Source organism: Diabrotica virgifera, chromosome 9, assembly GCF_917563875.1.
Source record: "Diabrotica virgifera virgifera chromosome 9, PGI_DIABVI_V3a".
Classification (NCBI taxonomy): Eukaryota; Metazoa; Arthropoda; class Insecta; order Coleoptera; family Chrysomelidae; genus Diabrotica; species Diabrotica virgifera.
The window spans coordinates 212569155-212592032 of NC_065451.1; the positions used below are offsets into that span (position 1 = coordinate 212569155).

Here is a 22878-nt window from a genome sequence, read left to right on the forward strand (position 1 = left end):
AAGGTCTCTTTGTTGTCGACATTATCAATCTTCATTCTTTTTATTTCATGTTCAAACCTCATATTTTCAGTTTTATTCCAAATATTTTTAAACTGCTCTCGTTTTTTAATTATCATATTAATAAAGTCATCAATTTGTCTTATACGAAATGCAATGTCAATTGACTTCATCTGTAAAATGTCAAATAAAAGAACAGTAAAAGGAAAACTCTCTGCAAAAAATTTAAATCGAAATATTCTTTAAGCGAATGTATGTACCTAAGCAGACTAAGCACCCCTTAGAAGCAGTAACAGTCAGAGCATTCCACTCTTGGAAGGCGATCGAACGATCGCTTCTGCAGGGTACCAAAATTCGCGCGACTAGTGGGTGCGGTCATTGAACCCTGACCAATTTTTATACGGGACAACTGCATGACAAGCGGCGATTTTGAGATGCGCTTCTGTCAGGGGTGGACCGAATAGTTGAATTGTGTGCATAGTGCATATTGAGTTCCTTCCTATGCGATTAATTTTTAATATTTTTCAATGCCTATTGCCTAGGTAATAATATGTAGATTACTGGGATTGGGGAAAATTTTTGATAATTAAATATTAGTTAATAATATATTTTGTTATATCGAAGTATATAATAGGGAAGCGGTGCTTCCCCCGCTTCCATGGACCGCACGCCTCTGCTGAGGTCTCTATCGATCATAGCATTTCCTATGTAAATTTTACAATGTTTTAAGTAGCAAGTCTTCCTCTTCGTCTTTTTACCGGTGGCTCCCAGTCCAATATTCTTTTCGGCCACCTATGCTCTGGCATTCTTTGTACATGCTCGTAACCCTCACTGCAGAGCTCTGTTTCACAACTTTTTTTTCACCTTTTTTTAGAAACTTAAGTAACCAATTTAAATGTTGCGTTCAACTTAGATCAATAGGTATTTAAAAGTACAGTAAAGAGGAATCTCATTGGTGAAAAAATTTGTTTATTCAAAGGTTAAAAATCTTCAAAGTTACCAAAACATATAATATAATCCATGTAGGGTGTAAACACCCCACCATCTGGAAAGAGTTGAGGCGACAGACAAAATGAATAAAATCCAATGCTGGTATTTTAAATGATTTTTCAAAAACTCGCAACAGACATGTATCATGCAAAGGAAATTAAGGTTGTTTAAATTTTAAAACATTGTCGAAGAAGTGAAATTAAAAAAAATGGGAAATGCATCAAAGATTGTTTAATCTTATTTTGAATAGCATATAAATATGTTGGAATTAAATGATGGTCCAAAGAAAGACAATTCTCTACTGTCTGGCGCTTTAACTTCATCCAGATGGTAGAGTGGTTGCACCAGTACCACAAACAAAATTTTTTAATGTGCTTTTTGAGAAGTCTCTTTTTTAGATACTTTTCAATAACTTTCGAAGTTTTTTAACTTTTGGAGAAAAAAATTTATATTTTTTCAATCGTTTACTTTTTTTTTTTATTAGTGGCCCATTTAAATTGATATAAGCCAAACATTGTTACACCTATTTACTTATATTAAGTTATTCTGACAAAGACAGTTTCGACATGTTAATTGCCAACGTCAAGGGGACTTGATATGGCACGTTAACCTTCGGATGACCAAGGGGGTAAATTTTGACCCCAATGCATGTTTTTATTTAATAAATTCAGAAATATTTTCAATTTTAAATTCATTATTTTTTATTTGACTTTAATATTATTCTACACTCACCGGCAGAGAAAACCGGCACCCCAAAAAATGGGTCATTTTTTGGGGTGCCCGGACTCATGGGTCATAAACCTGATGTCCGATTTAAGTAATTTTTTTAATATGTTATAGCCTTATTCTTTATCAATATCGCTGTAATAATATTGTTACTAGGCAGGTACATTGTCATTGTATACAGGGTGTACGAATAAAACTGTGTTTTTTTCTCAAACTTTGGAACACCCTGTGGAATGTTCTAGCTTTTATAAAATACTAAAATTAAAACCCAACTATAGCCACAGATTTTCTTAACATTCTGTTTTTTTATTCATTCGCTTATGTTGGATAATAAAAAAGTTAGGCACTTTAACAACTACCCCTGTTTTTTCGTCAATACAGGGTGTTTTTCAATAAGTACGGCAAGCTTTAAAAGGTAATTCTGCATGACAAAATAATGACAGTTTGCTTTATAAACTTATGCCCGCAAATACTTCGTTTCTGAGATAGGGGGTGTTGAAATTGTTCTTACAAACTGCCGATTTATTTATTGCTCTAAAACGGTTTGTGATATGCAAATGAAATTTGGTAGATTTTAAGAGCTTGTTATTGCGCATTTTTTGGCATACAATTGAGAATTTTATATTCACCATTGGCGTGCATACGGGATATGTCTAAAATATTTATACCCGTATGCACGCCAATGGTGAATATAAAATTCTTAATTGTATGCCAAAAAAATGCTCAATAACTACCTCTTAAAATCTACCAAATTTCATTTGCATACCACAAACCGTTTTAGAGAAATAAATAAATCGTCAGTTTGTAAGAACAATTTCAACACCCCCTATCTCGGAAACGAAGCATTTGCGGGCATACGTTTATAAAGCAAACTGTCATTATTTTATCATGCAGAATTACCCCTTAAAGTTTGCCGTACTTATTTAAAAGCGCCCTGTATTAACGAAAAACAGGGGTAGTTGTTAAAGTGCTTAACTTTTTTATTATCCAACATAAGCGAATAAATCAAAAAAGAGAATATTAAGAAAACCTGAGGCCATAGTTTGGTTATAATTTCAGTATTTTAAAAAAGCTAGAACATTCCACAGGGTGTTCCAAAGTTTGAGAAAAAAACACAGTTTGATTCGTACACCCTGTATACAATGACAATGTACCTGTCTAGCAACAATATTATTACAGCGATATTGATAAAGAATAAGGCTATAACATATTAAAAAAATTTACTTAAATCGGACATCAGGTTTAGGAATTACAAGACATTAAAAATGACCTATTTTTTGGGGTGCCCGTTTTCTCTGCCGGTGAGTGTAGATACCCTCATATTTTGTAATAAACAAAATCCCTATATTTTACGAAAAAAAATTTTCTTTCTAAATTTGGGATCAAAGACGAACTCCCTTGGCCTTCCATGTTCCAATTTTATATTAAGTAAATACCGTCTATTATGTGGAATTGTATGTAAAAACAATTCCAATATTGCAAAAAAATTATTTGTTAAACCTGTGGCGACGTAAATTAGTAGATTTTAAAATTTATTTATTTTTAAGTTCAGATCGATGATTTCTGTTTTTGTTTAGTTGTAATTCAAATTTGTTTTACCAATGTTTATTTATCATTTATTGATACAATAGTAACATTAAAATTACGAATACAATATTTTATTTCTTAAACAACTTAATTTGTTTGTCAATTGTCATTTTTGATGGGGTCATTTTTAACCCAATTGGTCATCCGTGTAACAAAAAAGAATGTGTGTGTACTTTGTACGCACGTAAGAAGTTATACTTCTATTATATGATTATAAACGAAATTAATATACTTTTTATTTATATTTTATTTAAATATTAAATTAATTTATACTTACTACTTCTCAAACATTTTTATTAAAACAGTGCCAAAAATTAAAATAATAAAAAAATAAAACACACACAAACACATTAAAAATGCCACAAATGATTTCTGAACATTAATTGTCGGAAAAATTTTTAACTAAATACGTATTTTCTGAAAATAAAATTATATAATAAATATACTTACAATCATAAAATGTATAAAAAAAATAAAAAAATAAAAGTTTCTATTGGGATTCGAACCAACTTACCACGCGGCTGGTATTTGCGTTGTATTGGGATTCACTCGCATTAAAACTTCGCCACAGAGACAGCTTGTCATTATGTGCGAAGATCGTCTAACTAAATAGATTAACCTACTTATGTATTTTGGTAGGTTCAAGGTAGGTATCGGAGCCCGTATAACGACTAATAAATTTCGCAATCACTTGCGTCGTGCAAAGTAAAAGATTCTTTAGCTTTGAATAAGCGAGATCTGCGGCACTCATACTAGTCACAGTTTGATGAGCTTTCACATTGGCATGCAACAATCATCTCTTCTATGTAAATAAGTCCAAAAATATAATATGAAAACTATTTAAAAAGGCAGTATAACCATTAACTAACTTTTTGTTTGTTGTTTCTCTTCCTACAAATTTTAAAACGCAACAAGCATACATTATAACCAAACCACAGTCCCACAGCTGTGCCACAGCTGCCATATTGGATAATTTTTGTCATGTCATTTGAACATCCAATCAGAACAAAGTTATAATGCGCATGCGCCCGGTTGCTAGGTTTTACCATATAAAATTTCACCGTCATTACGCCCGTAAAGAAGTATAACTTCAAAAAAGGTTGGTCATCGGAAAGTTAAGAAGAAGAAGAAGTTGTTCTATTGTAGCATAGCTTTGAAGATGGCTTTGTAAGCCTAAAGAGCTCAGTAATGAAAGAGCTTACACAATTTTAAAATACTTTTATCATAAGTGTGTACAAAACATATCAGCCTTTTTCAATTCTATGTTTTTACAATTGGATATAGTAATTGAGTCAATACTCGCAATCTTTAGTTTGTATTTTTATTAGTTGTTATATAATCATGGGGCAACCGGTTTCGAGTCTTACAATATATGACTCATCATCAGGCCCAGTACAAAGACTTCTCAATACAAACTACAAGATAACAGCCATTGAAACTGTTCCACAGCTAAAGATGTACCTGGAAGTCACCAGCCCCATAAGAAGAGTTGACCAATCAAACAGCCCTTAGTCTCTTAAATTGTTAGTTATGTTCAATTTGGAACCTGGCAAAAACTTTTTTTCTGTGTTCCCAGTGGTGTATGTTATTTATTGTAATGTTATAATGTAACACGTGGTAGGGTTCCTAGGTTAACTTTGGAGGATCGGTTATAATGAAACAACTTGTATCTATCGTGTCTAGATTCAGAATGGTTTTATTACCGCTTCACTGTCCTTGTCACTGTCACGTCACTCTTACAATATTACCAACTTGAGTGCGTTCCGAATACTACCTATTTGCATACATCACATCCCCCTCTTTTTATAATGACAAAATAAACATAACTTTCTTTAACAAATCTTTAAATAAACATTTATAAATTTCCACAATTGTTTCATTCACCCTTTACCCCCTTTTATTTTATAATAAAATTACTTATAAATCTAGTCTATCAGGTTTTTTAACAATTCGACCTGAAGAGGTTTGTGGAGGTAAGTTTATTGGAGAGTGATGATCAGAATGGTTATCAGAGACACTTTCAAAATTTTGTGACTCACTAGTTTCAGATTCGTTATCTGAATGTTCATCGTCAGAAGTTGCAGGAATGCGAACTAAAAATTGTCTATTTCTTGCAATTTCTGACCCAGAATCTCTTAATTTAATCGAGTAGGTTTTATCTCTTAATTTATGTGTGATAAGACCTTCTCTCAATTTGTTTTTATCTTTAATATAAACTTTTTCATTATTTTTAAGCGGTTTTAAATTTATTGTCCCTCTATCATAATAAGCTTTTTGACTGTTTTGTCTTTTCTGAAAATCGCTGATTACTATTTTAGCATTACATAATTTTGGTTTTAGAATTTTGTCAGTGGTGGGAATCTGAGTTCTAAGTACTCGTGACATTAAAAGTTGAGATGGTGATGGTAAATTTGAATCAATTGGTGTATTTCTAAGTTGTAGCAATGTTAAATATGTATCTTTACCATCTCTAAGAGATTTTCTTAGCGCTTTTTTGTAGGTTTGAATATATCTTTCACTTAGACCATTAGATCTATGATTTTCTGGGCTTGACTTTATGCTTTTAAATTCCCATTCTTGACAAAATTTAACAAATTCATTGGCTGTGTATTGTGGTCCACCATCAGAGTAAAATATTTTTGGTATTCCATGACGAGCAAATATCGATTTTAAATGTGTAATTATAGTTGAACTGGTTGTATCGTTCAACAGACAAATTTCTGGATATTTACTGTAATAATCTACCACCATTAAATAACTTTTTTGACCTATGTAAAATATATCAGAGCCAACTTCCTCCCAGGGGAGTTCTGGGATATTGTGTGGAGTCAAAGGTTCTCTCTTTGCATTTTCAAATTGTGGGCAAATTGGACAACCTTTAACTTCATTCTCAATGTCAACTGTCATGGAAGGCCAATATAATGATTGTCTAGCTAACATTTTACATTTATTTATTCCTTGATGGCCATAGTGAATTCTTTTTAACATTTCTTTTCTCATTACATGAGGAATTATAATTTGACTATTCCTCATCAACAAACTATCAAAGAAGGTTATTTCATCTTTAATCTTAAAAAATGCTTTTAAATCTTTATGTACATTATTTAATTCTTTTGTGAAACACTTCACTTGCTGAACTAATGCCATAAGGCAGTCTTAAAAATTTATATCTACCATAGCAAGTGTTAGAAGTACATAATTTACTACTTTCTTCATCAAGCTTTATGCTCCAAAATGCTTTTGAGGCATCAAGCTTGCTGAACTAAACGTTATCTTTTAAATTTGCAGCTATTTCATCAATCGTAGGGAGTTGAAAGTGCTCTCTTTTGATAGCTTTATTCAAGTCTCTAGGATCTATACAAACTCTTATGGAATTACTTTTTGGTTTTCTTACCAAGACTATCGAGTTGACCCAATCTGTAGGTTCATCAACCTTCTCAATTATTCCATTTTTCTCCATTTCAGCTAATTCAAGTTTTAGTTTCTCCTTTAATTGTAGTGGAATCTTTCTTGGAGGATGTATAACTGGTTGTGCAGTTTCATTTAGCATGATTTTGTATGGCTCATCCAAGCAGCCTATACCTGAAAAAACTTCTTTAAATATTTTTTTCACATCAGAGTAATCATTTTTAAATGTAACTTCTCTAGAATTCAAATTATTTTCAATTTTTTCTATAGTATTGATTCTTTTTAAAATATTTAAAGCTTTACATGTAGGAAGACCTAATACCGTTGCTGAATTAATTTCTACCACATAAAACATTATGTTGTACATGTTATCTTTATACTTGCATTCTAAACTACATTTTCCAATGACCCTAAGTGTTTCATCCGAAAATGTCGTTAACCTGCAGTTTGTTTCTTGTAGTTCAACATTAACTTCTAGAGAATTTAACTTATTTATTGATATTACGTTTGCCATTGCCCTTGTATCTAATCTACAGCTTAATTTACGCTTGTTAACTTCAAAATTTATCATGAAATCATCATCAAAACTGCTATTTTTAGTATTTACCAAGCCTATAAACAAATCATCTGATTCTGAATCATCTACATCTACATACTTAATTTGTTTTTGAAAACATTTTTTTGCATAATGCCCTATTTTATTACATAAATTACACTTAGCTTTATATGCTTTGCATGGTTGGCCTCTGTGCTCCATTCCGCACCTACTGCACCCTGAACTGCTTCCAGATTTACCATTGAACTGGCCGTCTTGGGACTTTGAATGAGTTGGATTCACTCTTCTGTCTTCCCACTGTTCTCTATTTACATATTTCTTATTGAAGTTTCTTTTCTTTATGTAGTTCACCTCCTCTGACTTCATTTTTTCAGACTGGATTTTCGAACTTTCTATACTTTTACACAGATTGATTGCTTTTTCCAAGCTCATCTCATCTTCTTCTAATAGTCTCTGTCTCATCGTTTCATCTGCTACCCCACAAGTTATGCAAGTCTTAATCAGACTGTCCTCCAAATTCTCTAGCTCACAATTTTTTGCCTTGTTTATAATATCTGTTATAAATTTGTCTACTGACTCACCTTCTTCTTGTTTTCTGGTGAACAGGCAATACCTTGCATTTGACACGTTGCTTTTTGGCTTGAACAGTTCTAACTTGTCTTTTTCTTCTGTTGAGAACTTAAACGTGTTATATATTTTGAACCCTTCGTCCCCTATTAACTGTAATAGCTGTGCACACTGGGTTATTTCAGGTTTCTTTGTTAATTCTGTAGCTTGTAAATAGTTTTTGAATCTTTGTATGAAGAATTTCCAATTTTCATACAAGTTACCTGACATTTGCATCGAGTTTATAGCTGCCTTGAATTCCATTGCACTTATATCTTTTCTTAACGTATTCGATCTTGTTCGGCACCATGTAATGTTATAATGTAACACGTGGTAGGGTTCCTAGGTTAACTTTGGAGGATCGGTTATAATGAAACAACTTGTATCTATCGTGTCTAGATTCAGAATGGTTTTATTTCCGCTTCACTGTCCTTGTCACTGTCCTTGTCACTGTCACGTCACTCTTACAATATTACCAACTTGAGTGCGTTCCGAATACTACCTATTTGCATACATCAACAGTGATTTAGCAGTTGTTTTTGTATGTTTTATTTTGAAGAAGTGTAAAAACATTTAATAATTTAATTATGGGACATCACTCACAAAATTTCACATGCACAAATTTAAAAAAAATTTGTTTGGTTGCCAGAGACTTTTTGTTATTTTTTATGTCTATGTATTATTTATGACATAAAAAATAACAAATAGTCTCTGGCAACCAAAAAAAAATTTTTTAAAATTTGTGCATGTGAAATTTTGTGAGGGATGTCCCATTATTAAATTATTAAATGTTTTTACACTTCTTCAAAATAAAACATACAAAAACAACTGCTAAATCAGACAAAAACAACTGTTGATGATAAATAACATACACCACTGGGAACACAGAAAATTTTTTTTGCCAGGTTCCAAATTGAACATAACTAACAATTTAAGAGACTAAGGACTGTTTGATTGGTTAACTCTTCTTATGGGGCTGGTGACTTCCAGGTACATCTTTAGCTGTGGAACAGTTTCAATGGCTGTTATCTTGTAGTTTGTATTGAGAAGACTTTTTGTATTGGGCCTGATGATGAGTCATATATTGTAAGACTCGAAACCGGTTGCCCCATGATTATATAACAACTAATAAAAATACAAACTAAAGATTGCGAGTATTGACTCAATTACTACATCCAATTGTATAATGGACTCGCATTGGCAACCCTTTCATCATCTATGTCTTTAGTTTATCTTGTCACTTTCATCATTATTTCTTCAGCTCATTTGCGACTGATCTATTGATATTTTTGACGTATGGTGTCCAATGACCAAACATCTTCTTATCCTTCGTTATTTACTCTGTTTTCATTTTATTTCACCTATCACGAACATTATATAGCTTCTTCTTCATTCAGGAGCGTCATTTGAAATTTTGTTTGGGGGGGGGGCAAGCACTATATACAGTGCTAGTCAAAAGTCCGTACCCCCCCTCGTATCTTTTGAACGGTTATAGCTATAATAGTGAAATTTGGAAGGAGGAAATACACGGACGTAAGCTTCTTGACTAGTCATGACAGGTGACGTAACAGTGACAGATGATTTTACAGCGCCACTGTGACAGATAATTTTAAATGGGACCTTATGGCAAGTGATACCTCGTTTGAAAGGTAATGAAAATACCTATTCAGTCATACTAATTTTGTTTGAGTTTAAGCTAATTTTGATGAATAAATGAAATAAATAAAAAATTGTAGTTTCGCATTTAATTAAAAAAATTCAAAATTCCGCCTATGATAACTTGTCAAAAAGGTTGACGTTGACGTAAAAACTACTAGAGAATTGAAAAACGTCATCCTTTTGACAAAAAAACTCATAGGCGGACATTTGAATTTTTATTAATTAAATGCGAAAGTACAATATTATATTTATTTAATTTTTTCACCAAAATCAAAATCAACATAAACCCAAAAAAATTAGTATAACTGAATAGGTATTTTGAATACCTTTCAAATGAGGTATCACTTGCCATAAAGTCCCATTTAAAATTATCGGTCACAGTGGCTCTGTAACGTCATCTGTCACTATTACGTCACCTGTCATAACTAGTTAAGAAGCTTACCTCCGTTTATTTCCTCCCTCCAAATTTCACTATTATAGGTATAACCGATCAAAAGATACGAGGGGGGGTACGGACTTTTGACTAGCACTGTATACAATACATTATATATGATGTTATGATGAATATTGATGTATTTTTTGTAAATTTCAGTCATTTTCAGGGCCAGGGGGGGCAAATGCCCCCCTGGACGCCCAAATGACGCCCCTGTCTTCATTCCAGGCATTAGGTATTTGTTTTCTGTTTCAACATTTCATGTAGGTGTATAATAATATGTAAGAGAATTAGCTAATGTTTTTATTAAAAGGTACATCAAGATAATTACTCAAGTATTAAGAAAAAATGGTCATGCAACACGAGATATCTCAACCTGATTTAAGGTAATTTTAAATTTCATTAATTAACATTTCTTAATTATAAAAATAAAATAATAAATATATAAATGAAATAGCCGTAATTACAGACGAAGGTTACTGTAGGTATTCAGATTGAACTCAGCGCTGCATTTGTAACATAACTTACTACTTTAAGTAATAGGTACCTCACTAGTTTAGCGATTTGTTACAAATTCCATGGTTAACTGGTATTCTGTTCGGATTGTACCTGTACCACTGTTGGCGAAGTAGAGAAAAGCTGTTTCGTTTGATTGTGGGTGTGGGGTTCTGTACAAAATCCAAATTTCTAATCTCGTGACTCCATTCGCCAATCCAGTGCTACTCAGATGTGAATTTTATTATTTATTTTTAATAACTACTATTGAATTACGAATACGAAGCAAGTTTTCAATCCTAATAGCAAATAATTAATATTGAAAAATATCAAAAATTACTAAAAGATTTTTAAATTGAAAACTTACTGGTACATCCCCATGTATACGCCTCCAAGACTTCTACAATTTGCAAGTCATATGGATGCTGCAGTAAAGACGATAGGGAAGGAATTCTAAACCTTGCAATTCAAATCCCCCGTCTGCAGCTGGCTAGGAACTGCATCAGTTCCTAGCCAGCTGCAGACGGGGGATTTGAATTGCAAGGTTTAGAATTCCTTCCCTATCGTCTTTACTGCAGCATCCATATGACTTGCAAATTGTAGAAGTCTTGGAGGCGTATACATGGGGATGTACCAGTAAGTTTTCAATTTAAAAATCTTTTAGTAATTTTTGATATTTTTCAATATTAATTATTTGCTATTAGGATTGAAAACTTGCTTCGTATTTTTACGGCCAGATGGCGCTAGCCACCCATTACCATCATTTTGGTTGCAATATTTGGGAAAACATTTCGATGCGATTTGATTGGATTAAGGAGAACAGTGCCTACGTTCCTTCTGATGACGCTCCAATAAGAGCAGAAAACTGCAGTTAAAGGGACTGGCTGCACTCCTTATTCTAATTAAAAAGTAAGATTGTTTTTCCTTCGTATTGCAGCCGAATATATAAAAATGGTACACACATTTTTATTTTATACTATTGAATTCTTAATATTATTAATAATTAATGTTGGCAGTTTTCTAATTTTTAGTCGTAGTAGTCTTTGATCTTGTTCATCGATATCTTTTTTACCGGCTGTGATGCTTTGTTGACATTTTTACACCAAATTTAATTTAAATTATCACTAATTCAAAATCGAACAATAAAACACCCAAAAACTTTGCTTTCAATAATTCCACAAAATTAATTAAGTATAACATAATGTCCATCGCCACAGAAATTACCCACTACCTTCAGCTCTATTACATATTCAGGAAAGATATCAAGAAAAATAGTCAAACCATAAAAAAGAAAGGATAGTACAGTCATTGAAGCTTTTTAGCTCAGAAATTTTTTACTATGAACCGATTTATATGAAATTTTGGAATTAGGCTTATCCTACCCTTAACTTTAAAAGTGATATTGACCCGAACTCCGGTTTCACCCTGGTGGTGGTTGCCACCCCTTTTCGGTGGTGGAAATTTTTTTTTCAAAATAATCTCAGATATCGATAGAAGACCTAATTTTAAGCAAAAAATGTTGTATAAAGTTTTTTCAAAAACACAATACTTTTCAATTTATTGGCAATTGAAAATTCGGAATTTTCTCACGATTTTCAACAGTTTTTTGCAAACATCTCCAAAAATATGCATTTTAACGATAATATTATACAAAACAAAATTGTAACAGGTGAAAAAATGAACAAATTGGTTTTTTAAAGAGTGTTTTGAGTGCAGCATTAAGCGAGATATTGAAGATCAAAACCGTTTTTATTTTGTGTGAAATTTGAATGCTAATGAGAAAGGATTTTATAGTGCTTAAAATAAGCTTTAAAATGAGCATTGTTAAAAGTCTTTTGTACGTAAAATGAGTGAGCTGTAATGAAAAAAAGAGGAACATCTAATGGTTATTTTTAAATCAATGTATTTCATAAGTGCCATTTCCACCAAAATTAAAATTAATCGTATTCCGTCTAGAATCAACTTTAATATAAAGAGTTTGATGGATTCTAGCAGTTTCGCTGCTTTAAAACACATATTTTTTGAAAAAATCACGATTTCAAGAAAAATTTTTTTTTCGAATTTAAAAAAATTATCTTTTTTTTATAATATCTCCAAAACAAAGAAAGATACGTAAAAAGAGTAATAACACAAAATAGCTTTTTTTGACAAAAATTTTGGTTTGTTTGCTTTTCCTATCACACAAAAATTGACGAAGATATATGATTGATTAAAGAGCGCGCGGTAACGCTACCACAGTCTCTCTCGAGCCCTTTGACCACTAAGCGTTTCAAAATAAAAGTTTTTCACTACAAATTATTTTCACTACAAATAAAAATTTTTCACTACATATTATAATGAAAAAAGTTGTAGCTCTTTTAATTACCTTCAAAATGGTTTTTATAAGTTGTGATAGCTTCAAAATTGAAGTAGTTATAGCCCAAAAATGGTTTTTATAAGTTGTGATAGCTTCAAAATTGAAGTAGTTATAGCCCAAAAACAGTGGCGTAACTAGTCTGACCTGCGCCCCAATGCAAGTATTCCTCGTGCGCCCCTATTCCCAGACTTATTCCCCCCCACACAACCTCCTACGAAACTAACGATATTTCTCCGTACTTTCAGGAGATACTATTTCAGTACACGACAGTGTACAAGCAATATCCAATCAGAGAACAATTATTCCAAGAAATATAACAGTAATTTTAAAGTTAATTATTAAAAAACATTATTATTCAAAAAATTAATTGAAAGTAAAATTAAGGGGCTATTCTAGTGTAAAAGTACGAAATTCACATACTTTTTTGTTAATTTCTAAAATAAAAAGAACTGTACCAATTGTTTTGAAAATTTGCATGAGCATTTATTATAAAAAGAGGTACAAGTAAAATAATTTTCATAAAAAAATTTCGAAAATTAAACGATTTATGCGCCATCTACTTGCACCGTGAAAATAAAAACATAGCTCCACTGCTGCAGTAATTGGGACTAATAGAGACCCTGAAACATGAAATTTCAAAGTTATTATTGAAATATAAGTTATTTTCTATACCATCAACTAGGGGTATTTGTGGCCGGCCACAGTTGCTCGTCTGTGATGCAACATCCACGCCACATAAGAACCCACGGTTAATCATCGGAAACTCTTTTTGGGGATCCACAGAGTGCCCGGCCACAGTCGCCCGTCTGTTATTGCGCTAACGGAGTAAAATACCACAAATATTTTTTTACATTTTTTATTTTCGGGAAGCTACAGGCAGTTTTGCTTCAACATATTTTTTTGCTAAAATTTTTCCAGAATATCAGTTTTTTTACGCACCCCTAAGGCCTGCGCCCCAATGCACCGCATTGGTTGCATTGGCGTTAGTTACGCCACTGCCCAAAAACTAATCGTATTTTTTTCTACTTAGTAAACTAAACATTTCGGAGCGTGAATTTTTGGAAGGTAAGTGTGTGTATTTGGTGGTCTACTGTGCGTGCTCCATTTATCCGTTACGAATTTCTTAAATATGTATGCTATAATATAATGTGACCAGTATATTTCCGTCTGCAAAGGAATAAGCACGTGTTTATAATAGGTTTGATCTAGCATCAGTTTCAAACGGTTTGAAACCATCAGCGAATAGTCGACCAGCGCGAGTAGAGGGGACAGCACTAGTGACTGTATTATGTTCTCTCACTGACCAACTGTTTGCTGACGGTTTCTGACTAGTTTGACTGTTTGCTAGAACAAACCTATTATAATTAAATATTTTTACAAGACTCCTGATTTCAACATTTTTTTTAATAAAAAATGTGAGAACAGTGAGAAACTGTTTTGTTTAAATTAGATCTTATTAAAATTGTGTTATAAAAGCATATTTTTTTAAGGGGTTGATTTTAAGGGTTGAAAGGGGTTAACAATTAAATAATTAAAATAGAGAACGTAAAATATTATTTATTCTATATTTAAGTCTTCTCGTCAAACCCAATTAATTTTTTGTAATTTTTTTTTATTTAGGGGTAGTTTGCAAGGGTTGTACGGTTTTCAAGGGGATGAAAATGAGTTTAACATGAGGCTATTATGTTAGAAAACACTTCACAATGTCACTCTTTATTATTAATAGAGAGCGGAATATATGCAAAGTGCATATATGTAGATGCATATATTGCATATTTTCAAACAACAAACACAACATTGCATATTTAAGCTAAACACGATTTATTTTGCATATTTTAAAAATAAATTATATAAAAGTTTAAAATTTTGCTCTCTTAGTTGGAATTTTATAACTTCGATATGAACGAGCTCGTTATTTATCTATCTATCGCTCATCTGGACTTTCTCATTACTACCTGCATTTAACAATTATGGGTGTTCCCAAAAAAATATTATTTTATTAGCGTAGCAAGTCGTAGGTACCTACCTGCTTTTAAGGGTCTAATAATTATTTTGTCAGTTTCCGGCCAACATTTGTTTAAAGTAAACGTTGTATCGTATTTAGTGTTTTTGAAGTGATTGGTATATATTAAATTTAAATATGTCTACCATTCAAAAAAGTGCTTGGATAAAGTGTTTTCCCGAGTTTAAACTAAGTGGAGACAAAGTATTTTGCAAGGCCTGTTCCAAAATCGTAAGTTACATTCATTTTCACATTTCATTTTTTAAATGAGGAACTGAAAAACAAAAGCATCATGTCCCACAAAAGAAATTTTTCTGGAAAGAGTGTTTTTATTCGACAAATTCGCTTTTACTTCTATAAAGACGGACATAGAGAGAAGCATCAAAATACAAAAATCCATCAAATTGTAGACAATTCCGCTTTTGTTCTTCAGCTTAAGTAACGTACTTTGTTCTTTAAGTAACGTACAAATTGCTAAAGAACTTGTGTTCATAAAAGTTAATTTTAGTTTTTTACCGGATCTAATAAAGTCATTAGAACAAAGGAATTTACAATTAAGTGATTCGGTTAATCTTGTTAACACTTTTTCTACTCATTGTCAAAAAATTCCTGGAAATACAGGGATTACAATTAGAAATAAATTAAAAAATGTTTTAGAAAAAAATGAGGGCTTCGATTGTTTGAGGAAAGTTGTACGTATTTTTGAAGGCAACTTTTCTGAAGATCTTACGACTTAATATATTGTTTTATTTTTGAGTATTTTTAATATGCATTTGCATATTTAGACAAATTTAGAAAAAATACCTGCATATTTGTAGTAAAAGTAATGCATATATATGCGCATATTTTGGTAATGTTGTGTTGCATATATTCCGCTCTCTAATTATTAAACACGTTTTCTGGCGATAAAATGGCTCAATGTCAATATTTACATTAAGGGGTTGTTTTCACCCCTTATAAATAAAAAAAACGGAATTCGGATCAATATCACTTTTGAAGTTAAGGGTAAGATAAGTCTAATTCCAAAATCTCATGTAAATCGGTTTATAGTAAAAAATTTCGGAGGTAAAAACCTATTTCACGCTTTAATGACTGCACTAGGAATAACACCAGCTTTCAGAACAAACAACAACTTATATTAAGCAAATATATTAAGCAACAAGCAAATATATTAAGAACAATAAGAGTCAAAAGAAAAAGCAATTACAGAGTGATGCACACAAACTGACATGTGGTGACTATCCAAAAACTTACATTGGTCAAACTGGTAGAAACTTTAGCAAACGTATAGCAGAACACAAATGGGGATTTCAGTAATAGAAAAACAGATTCTATTTACGCACTTCACCTTCTAGATCATAATCATTCTTTCAATGAACAATTTCAAATTCTTCATATTCAAATTCAAGGCCTTATTATATTTTTATAAAATCTATGGAAATTAATAAATTAAAAAATATAGATATAATTCTAAATGACCAACTTGAGATAAACAGCTTCCCACTACTCAATCTATTCAGTTAGAGACTTTAAAATGCGGACCTGCAGTAAAATAGATCACTTGAGAAAGGCACTCTGCTGAAACATCTGTAGTGACATTAATTTATAATAAATTTACTAAAATCCTCAAGAAAAGTAAAATAAACACAAGCTTCGAATAATCCTGTTACCTAGTCTAATTCTATCCTCCCCCACACATACCCCTCTTACCGAAATTACCATTACATAAGAACATGTTCTGCTCTGCTACCATTCATTACTGTTCGAGGCCTGGAAGACGACTATAACGGTTCCCGAGGGGCGAATGTGTCGACATTCCCCCAAGTGTAGCTGTTTCCCTTTGATATTTATTTCGGAACTACTTCTGTAATGTGGCGACGTGTGAATCTAATCGACAACATGAAAAATCGTTCTTTGCACATGTTTTTGATGTCTTTAGTTAAAAGAAACGCTTGATGATTTCCTGTTGGATTTAAATAGATGTTAAGGTAATTAAATCAATCGATAACGAAATTTGGAGCAGGAAAGACAGAAATATTCTTGCATGCAAGAAATTTCAGGCTTTAGCTTTTTATTTCAAAAATTGTGTTTAGATATCTGGGAATAGATATAACTAGTTACGGAGATGTTGATGAGGAAGTACGACAACAAAGCTTAAAAGCAAGTAAAGCGGCGGGATCTCTTAATGACACAATCTGGAAAACAAACACCTAAGACAAGACACGGTGGACACAAGACCTGACATATCTAAAACGAGACGATTACTAAAAATAACAGAGATGAAAATACTCCGACGAATATCAGGGAAAAATCTGTTGGATAGAGAGAGAAGCGAAAACATAAATAAGAAGATCATGCAATGTAGAAGACATAAATGGATGGATGACAAATCGGAAACAGGAGTGGAACGAACACATTAGTAGAATGGCAGAGGATAGGATAGTACGAATAGCACGAGATAAGTCACCAAATGGACGAAGAAGTATTGGCAGACCAAGAAAAAGATGGTGCGATAACTTAAACAATTTAGGAGGCTAATGCTGAAGAATAAACAGGCTTTAAAGCCTACATACAAGAAGGAAGAAGAAGAAGAAGTGTTCTTTATAATTAACAAGATCATAATAGAGGGATATGGGGGTATCGGAAAATATGGAGAGAGAACCATACATAGAAATGGAATAAGAATGATCGAATTTTGCAGAAGAAACGATCTAAATGAGATTAGATCTAGATTGGAAACATCCATAGCAACCAACGAATAGAGGATAAGTACACGTTTGTAGCAGAAGAAAGATATGCTAAAAGTATAATAGACATAGAACATATGAATATATGAAAGAATTAACAAACCTAATACAAAAATTGAAAGAAAAAGAGAAGCAGAAATATCATTATAGCATAGAATACTTGTAACAGAATTTATAGTAAAACCAGTAAGAAAAAAGATAAAACTAAATACAGAAAAATAACAATATCAAAACTAAAGAAGGGAGAATTACAAGAAAAATACCAACACGAAACAAACGAAGAGTTCAAAAAAATATGATAATGAGGAAATCCAAACAAATCTCGAAGAAAAGTGAAAACTATTTAAAAGAACCAGTGGCGACGCGTGACTTTTTCTAAAGTGTTACGAAAACCAGATGCAAAAAATCTTATTTAAAAAAATGAAGATATGGCTAAATGTATATACTGATGTGATCTTGATTATTGATATGAGATAATATTCTTATATGTTACTTAATTTAATCAATGTATTAATACTAATCTAATTAATTAACCAGATCACATATCAATATGTTTTCAATCTCAGGGCGAATTATAAATTAATTACTTACTTCCGTGGCTTCTAAATATTTCTTAATGGTTCCTAATCGGGATAGAAAAGAAAAGAGTAAAAAAAATACACATATGGGTTACAATTATAATCAAAATATTTTTTATTTTATTTAAAAAAGGCAATCAATGCTTAATATTTGCTATTTCTTATTATTCTTAAACATAACATTTACAAATGGGAATCTTATTTCCTTTTGGTTTTCAATTGAAAGTTTTTATTAACATTTAACTATTAGGAGTTATTAGGAACAACTCTATTTAAGTTTGATGAAGCTTTTCTGATATTATTGATTATGTTATTCAATTTTTTATGTGGAATTTAATACGAAAAACCCATACATTCATGTCCAAACAAATGAGACTGACCTTTTCCTGGTGAACTGAAAATGTCCTCACACAAGACCCTTTCCTGCTATCCTTGGCTGCGATCAAACCTCGTCCTGGCTTCCAGTGATGTTCTCCTTTGAAAAACTAGCTCGAATAGCTCTCGTTCCTGCTTTTGTCGTGATGCTGTGTTCTACCTTTTTCGAAACTGCTATCAGCTACCGGGACACTCTGGGCTCAAGGAGGTTCTTTTACTCTCGACCTGGCCTACTTCTCGTTCCACGATAGATACTCCACACTCACGGAACTACACCGGCTTTCTCACTCCTCGAACACTACCGTCTACTACTCGACTTCACTTCTCGACAGCTCAAAACATTCTGCTCTCACTTTGTCATCCATTCCCCTACTTTCTAAATATCCCTTCCAGATTCACAAATCAATCTTCCACCACCAACTCTCATTCGTAATATTCCTCAAAACCAATTTTTAATCTTTCTAAATATGCTTAATGGATTTCAAAAGAAAATATTTAATTCCCATTCTAAAATACTTTCTAACTATTTACAAATTTTAATGACCTATTCTCTCTTTCAAATGAGTCTTATTTAGCATAGGCTAATGATCGAAACCTTCCGCGAAAAACGATAATGAACTATCATCTATTTCACTGAGTTTTATTTAGCATAGGCTAATGATCGACCTTCCGAGAAGAACGATAATGGTACGCGTCATTCACTTTGTTTATCTAAGCACAATGTTTCCGAGTTTCGTACGCTTATTCTAATCACTTCTTAAAATTAAATATAACAATTTGTTGTATACAGGTTGTTCTAAATTTATATGCCCGAGGTTGAGAAAATTAAAAATATTTTATATTAAAGTGAATTTTGTTTATAATTATCAAATTTTAATTTTTATATCAAATAGAAATATAACAATACATATAGCTTCAATAATATGATTTTGTATATCACTTGAAACTCTCGGAAAAACAGTTGATGTTTCTAGATGTTGGCAAAATTTTTGATCTTTTTTGGCAATTAATGTTAACAATTCCCTGTAATTGCCTCGAATGTCAGAGCCGTCGCCCTCGAAATGACCACAAAACGCTAATTCTTGTTCGGCCAAAAAACATACGGTACATATCTATTTTAAGTGAGCTAAGGATATACGAGTAACTATCTATTTTTTTAACAAACTCATTGTGTTTAGCAATATTTGCTTTAAATGCTTGGTTAAGAGAACTTTTGATTTTTGTTTTGCCAAACTTAATCAAATTGGGTATACATCTTACATGTAGGTAACGGAGAAATTTCATGTCTCTTTTTTAAAACTTTAAAACTATTTAAATCGTGAACCTGGTCCACTCATTTTTCTGTAAAAACCAGAAGACATGGCCAACAATACAGTCTATTTTTCTTGCAACCACATAACCAAGGATTTTCACTGTACCAACTAAATTTAAAATATCGAGCTAATTTTTTAAATTCCTTTTTTAATAATCTCATTTTATTTTTCAATCAGAATTACTTTTCAAGTAGTTGATCGATTACGCAGCGACACTCATCCATGGTGAACTGCACGCACACTTTTTATTATAGGTACTGTTAGCAAATTTAAATTTGGTAACAGCCCTACTGATATACACAGCGCGCTTACGCCCATCGCTCCTTCAAAATTTTCACACTAGCCGGTCCCGAGCCGCCCGAGCGACAGCGAGATAACCATTCATTGTCACCACAAATGAGACTGGTAACAGAATATAATAAAGTGCAACTGAGTCACATAAACTCGCCAATATTTTCGTGTGTCTGGCTGTTTACTGAATTAGGTACTATTAACACATAATATATTTCTATTGGTAAAAATAAAATAAAATAATAAATGGAATTATTCATCGTCATAAAATACATATTTATTTGCAAGATTTTTAACTGTTACCAATGGTAACAGTGGTTACATGGACGCTTCGCCAGTGAAAAGAACAATAACCCATAAGGCGGAAGAAGTATGCGGAATAAGAAAATTTAACAAACATTTTTAAGAGAATAGAATGGTTGAGTCAATAAATCAAAACATTAATAAAGGAAAAGAAAAATGATTGAAAGAAATATAACCAAACACCCACATAATCCGATAAGAAGGAATACACTACAAAGAGAAACACAGAAAAAGGAACAATCAAAATCGCAAAAGGAGAGAGAGCTGGGACAAATTTGGAGTTAATTTAAACAAAGGATATAAAATAAGAGACAAATCTGGACTCGCAAAAAGAGGTTAAAAGGCAACAAAAGAAAAGAAATAAGAGCACTAAAAGACAAACACTGTCATCTAAAAACGGAGAAAATAGAAATATTATAAATTTTTAAACAACATTATACAGAAACATTTGAGGGCGAACTGGCACTAGAATATTTAGAGGAAGACGAAGTAGCGGAAAATTTACCGAAGGTAACAAGAGAGGAAAAGGATGAAGCTATAAATAGAATCAAACCAGGAAAAGCATGTGGAGGGGACGAAATTGCGTCAGAAAAGATAAAGCGACTAGGGGGAAAGGGTTAGGAATGGCTGTGGATAATTTTCAAAGAAGCTTGGAAGAATCAAAAGGTGTCTGACGAATGGGAAAACAATTTATTCGGATCAACACATTAAAAAGGAGAAGAAGTCAAATTACTAGTATAAAGGAAGAAGAAGAGGAAATATGGATAATAGACGAGTAAAAGTTGAAGGTCGAGAGATCACATGTGATGAAGGGAAGAGGTACAAGAAATTAGGAAAATGGAAAGAAGATCCCTACACAAAACACATTGAAATAAGAAACAAATATACCATGGTTGAACATTATAGACGATTGATAGAAGCTTATATTTTGTATATTTGAATGAACGTGTCTTCATGACATAATCGAGATAATCTAGTATGAGTTATTTTGTCGTTAAAGCTGTCTTTCCTTGTTTTACCGTGTTTAAGGTTTTATACGAATTTGCTCATATGCCTCCTAAGAAAAATCTTTGATTAGTATGCGCTACTTGTACTCACTTATAAAGCGGAAACATTAACACAAAAAAGGTAGTGAACAAGATTCCGACTCTCTGAGAGACCGAATCCCAAACGAATAAATACATCGTAGAACAAAAACTACAGACGCTAACAGTTCCACCGATGATGTCGTAAGGCAGAAACGGCTGTCTGGAGGTAGTGCATCGCCTCTGAATGGAAAGGAAACATAAACTGTCTCTTTCAGTTCTATCTTTACTCAGATTTGAGTACTAGGAACTTTCTTTCGGACCGTTTTTCCTAGACGAATGAAAGCGGAATGTGACTGCATATTGTAGAGTCCTTTTCGCTTTCTATATTCGTCGTCTGTTGTCTTATAAATTGTAAAAGTCACAGATTAAGGACGCACCAGAAAGAAGTTCCAACAAGTTTTCAGATTTAAATAATTATTTACCATTTTAATTTTTATTATAATGGTGAATTCTGTATCTGAGACTTTTCGCATTTAATTAATAGGGGAGTGCAATTAGAACGAAAACATGCATTGTTTCGGAATAATTCAAACAAGCTTATAATCTTCTAAAACTTTTTTTGTTAGTTTATATACATGTTAAAGTAAAAAGTTCTACTCGCAGATTTGGCCGCTAATTGTTTATTAATTGTTTAAACAATAGCAAAGGTTTTGTATAAATAATTTTAAAAATATCGTTGAATTCATCATTTTTCTTTGATCAAATATGTTTCTATTTTGTTTTTGGATATGCTGAATCCGAATATGGCAATGCAATTTGAAAATTCTTATACAGAAGTTCTTATACAGTATGTCTGCGTAGCTAGGAACCACATGGAAAACTTTTTTATTATCGATTTTACGAAAAAAAAAGTCATTCTTCATAAAATGCTCAGGATAGTCAAAAATCTAAAACTTAACCATCAGATATCAAATTTTATCAATTTTATACGAGTTATGTTAAAAATATGAATTCCGTTAAAGAGTCAAGTACCTTTATATTCCAGAATATCAAAAAATGGTATTATGAAAAGTTGTTTAAAATTAAAAACTATGTTTAAATATACAATTACATCATTCTAATCGAAATTTTTTTTTTCATTTTTTTCTCAAATTACGGATATTTATCATCATTTAATTACAACTATGATAACTATTTTATTATCACTTTTGCGAAAAAAGGTTATTCTTCATAAAATGCTCTGCCTGGTCTAAAATCTAAGATACAACCATCAGATATCAAACTTTTTAAATTTTATACGAGGTATGTAAAAAATATGAATTTTTCTTAAGAGTTAAGTGCCTTTATTATTCACAATATTTTAATTAGAAGGATGTAATTGAACACTAAAACAAATTTTTTAATTCCAAACAACTTTTCCTAATAACA

At 32.1% G+C, this 22878-nt stretch overlaps 1 protein-coding gene across 4 annotated transcripts in view; it reads left to right on the forward strand.

Annotated features, from left to right (window-relative positions):
• The window catches only part of LOC114326088 (uncharacterized), a 113122-nt gene that overhangs the window by 21016 nt on the left and 69228 nt on the right, over window positions 1-22878 (forward strand). For 2 of the 4 annotated variants that reach the window (XM_050662426.1, XM_050662424.1), the window contains exon 2: window positions 10276-10348. The exons of 1 other annotated variant lie outside the window; for it this stretch is intronic. In XM_050662426.1, the coding sequence (XP_050518383.1) occupies window positions 10311-10348 (38 nt within the window). In that variant the 5' untranslated portion in view covers window positions 10276-10310. Of the gene's footprint in view, window positions 1-10198; window positions 10349-22878 lie in introns of those variants that run through there. One more of the 4 variants, XM_050662425.1, reaches the window with a different exon arrangement.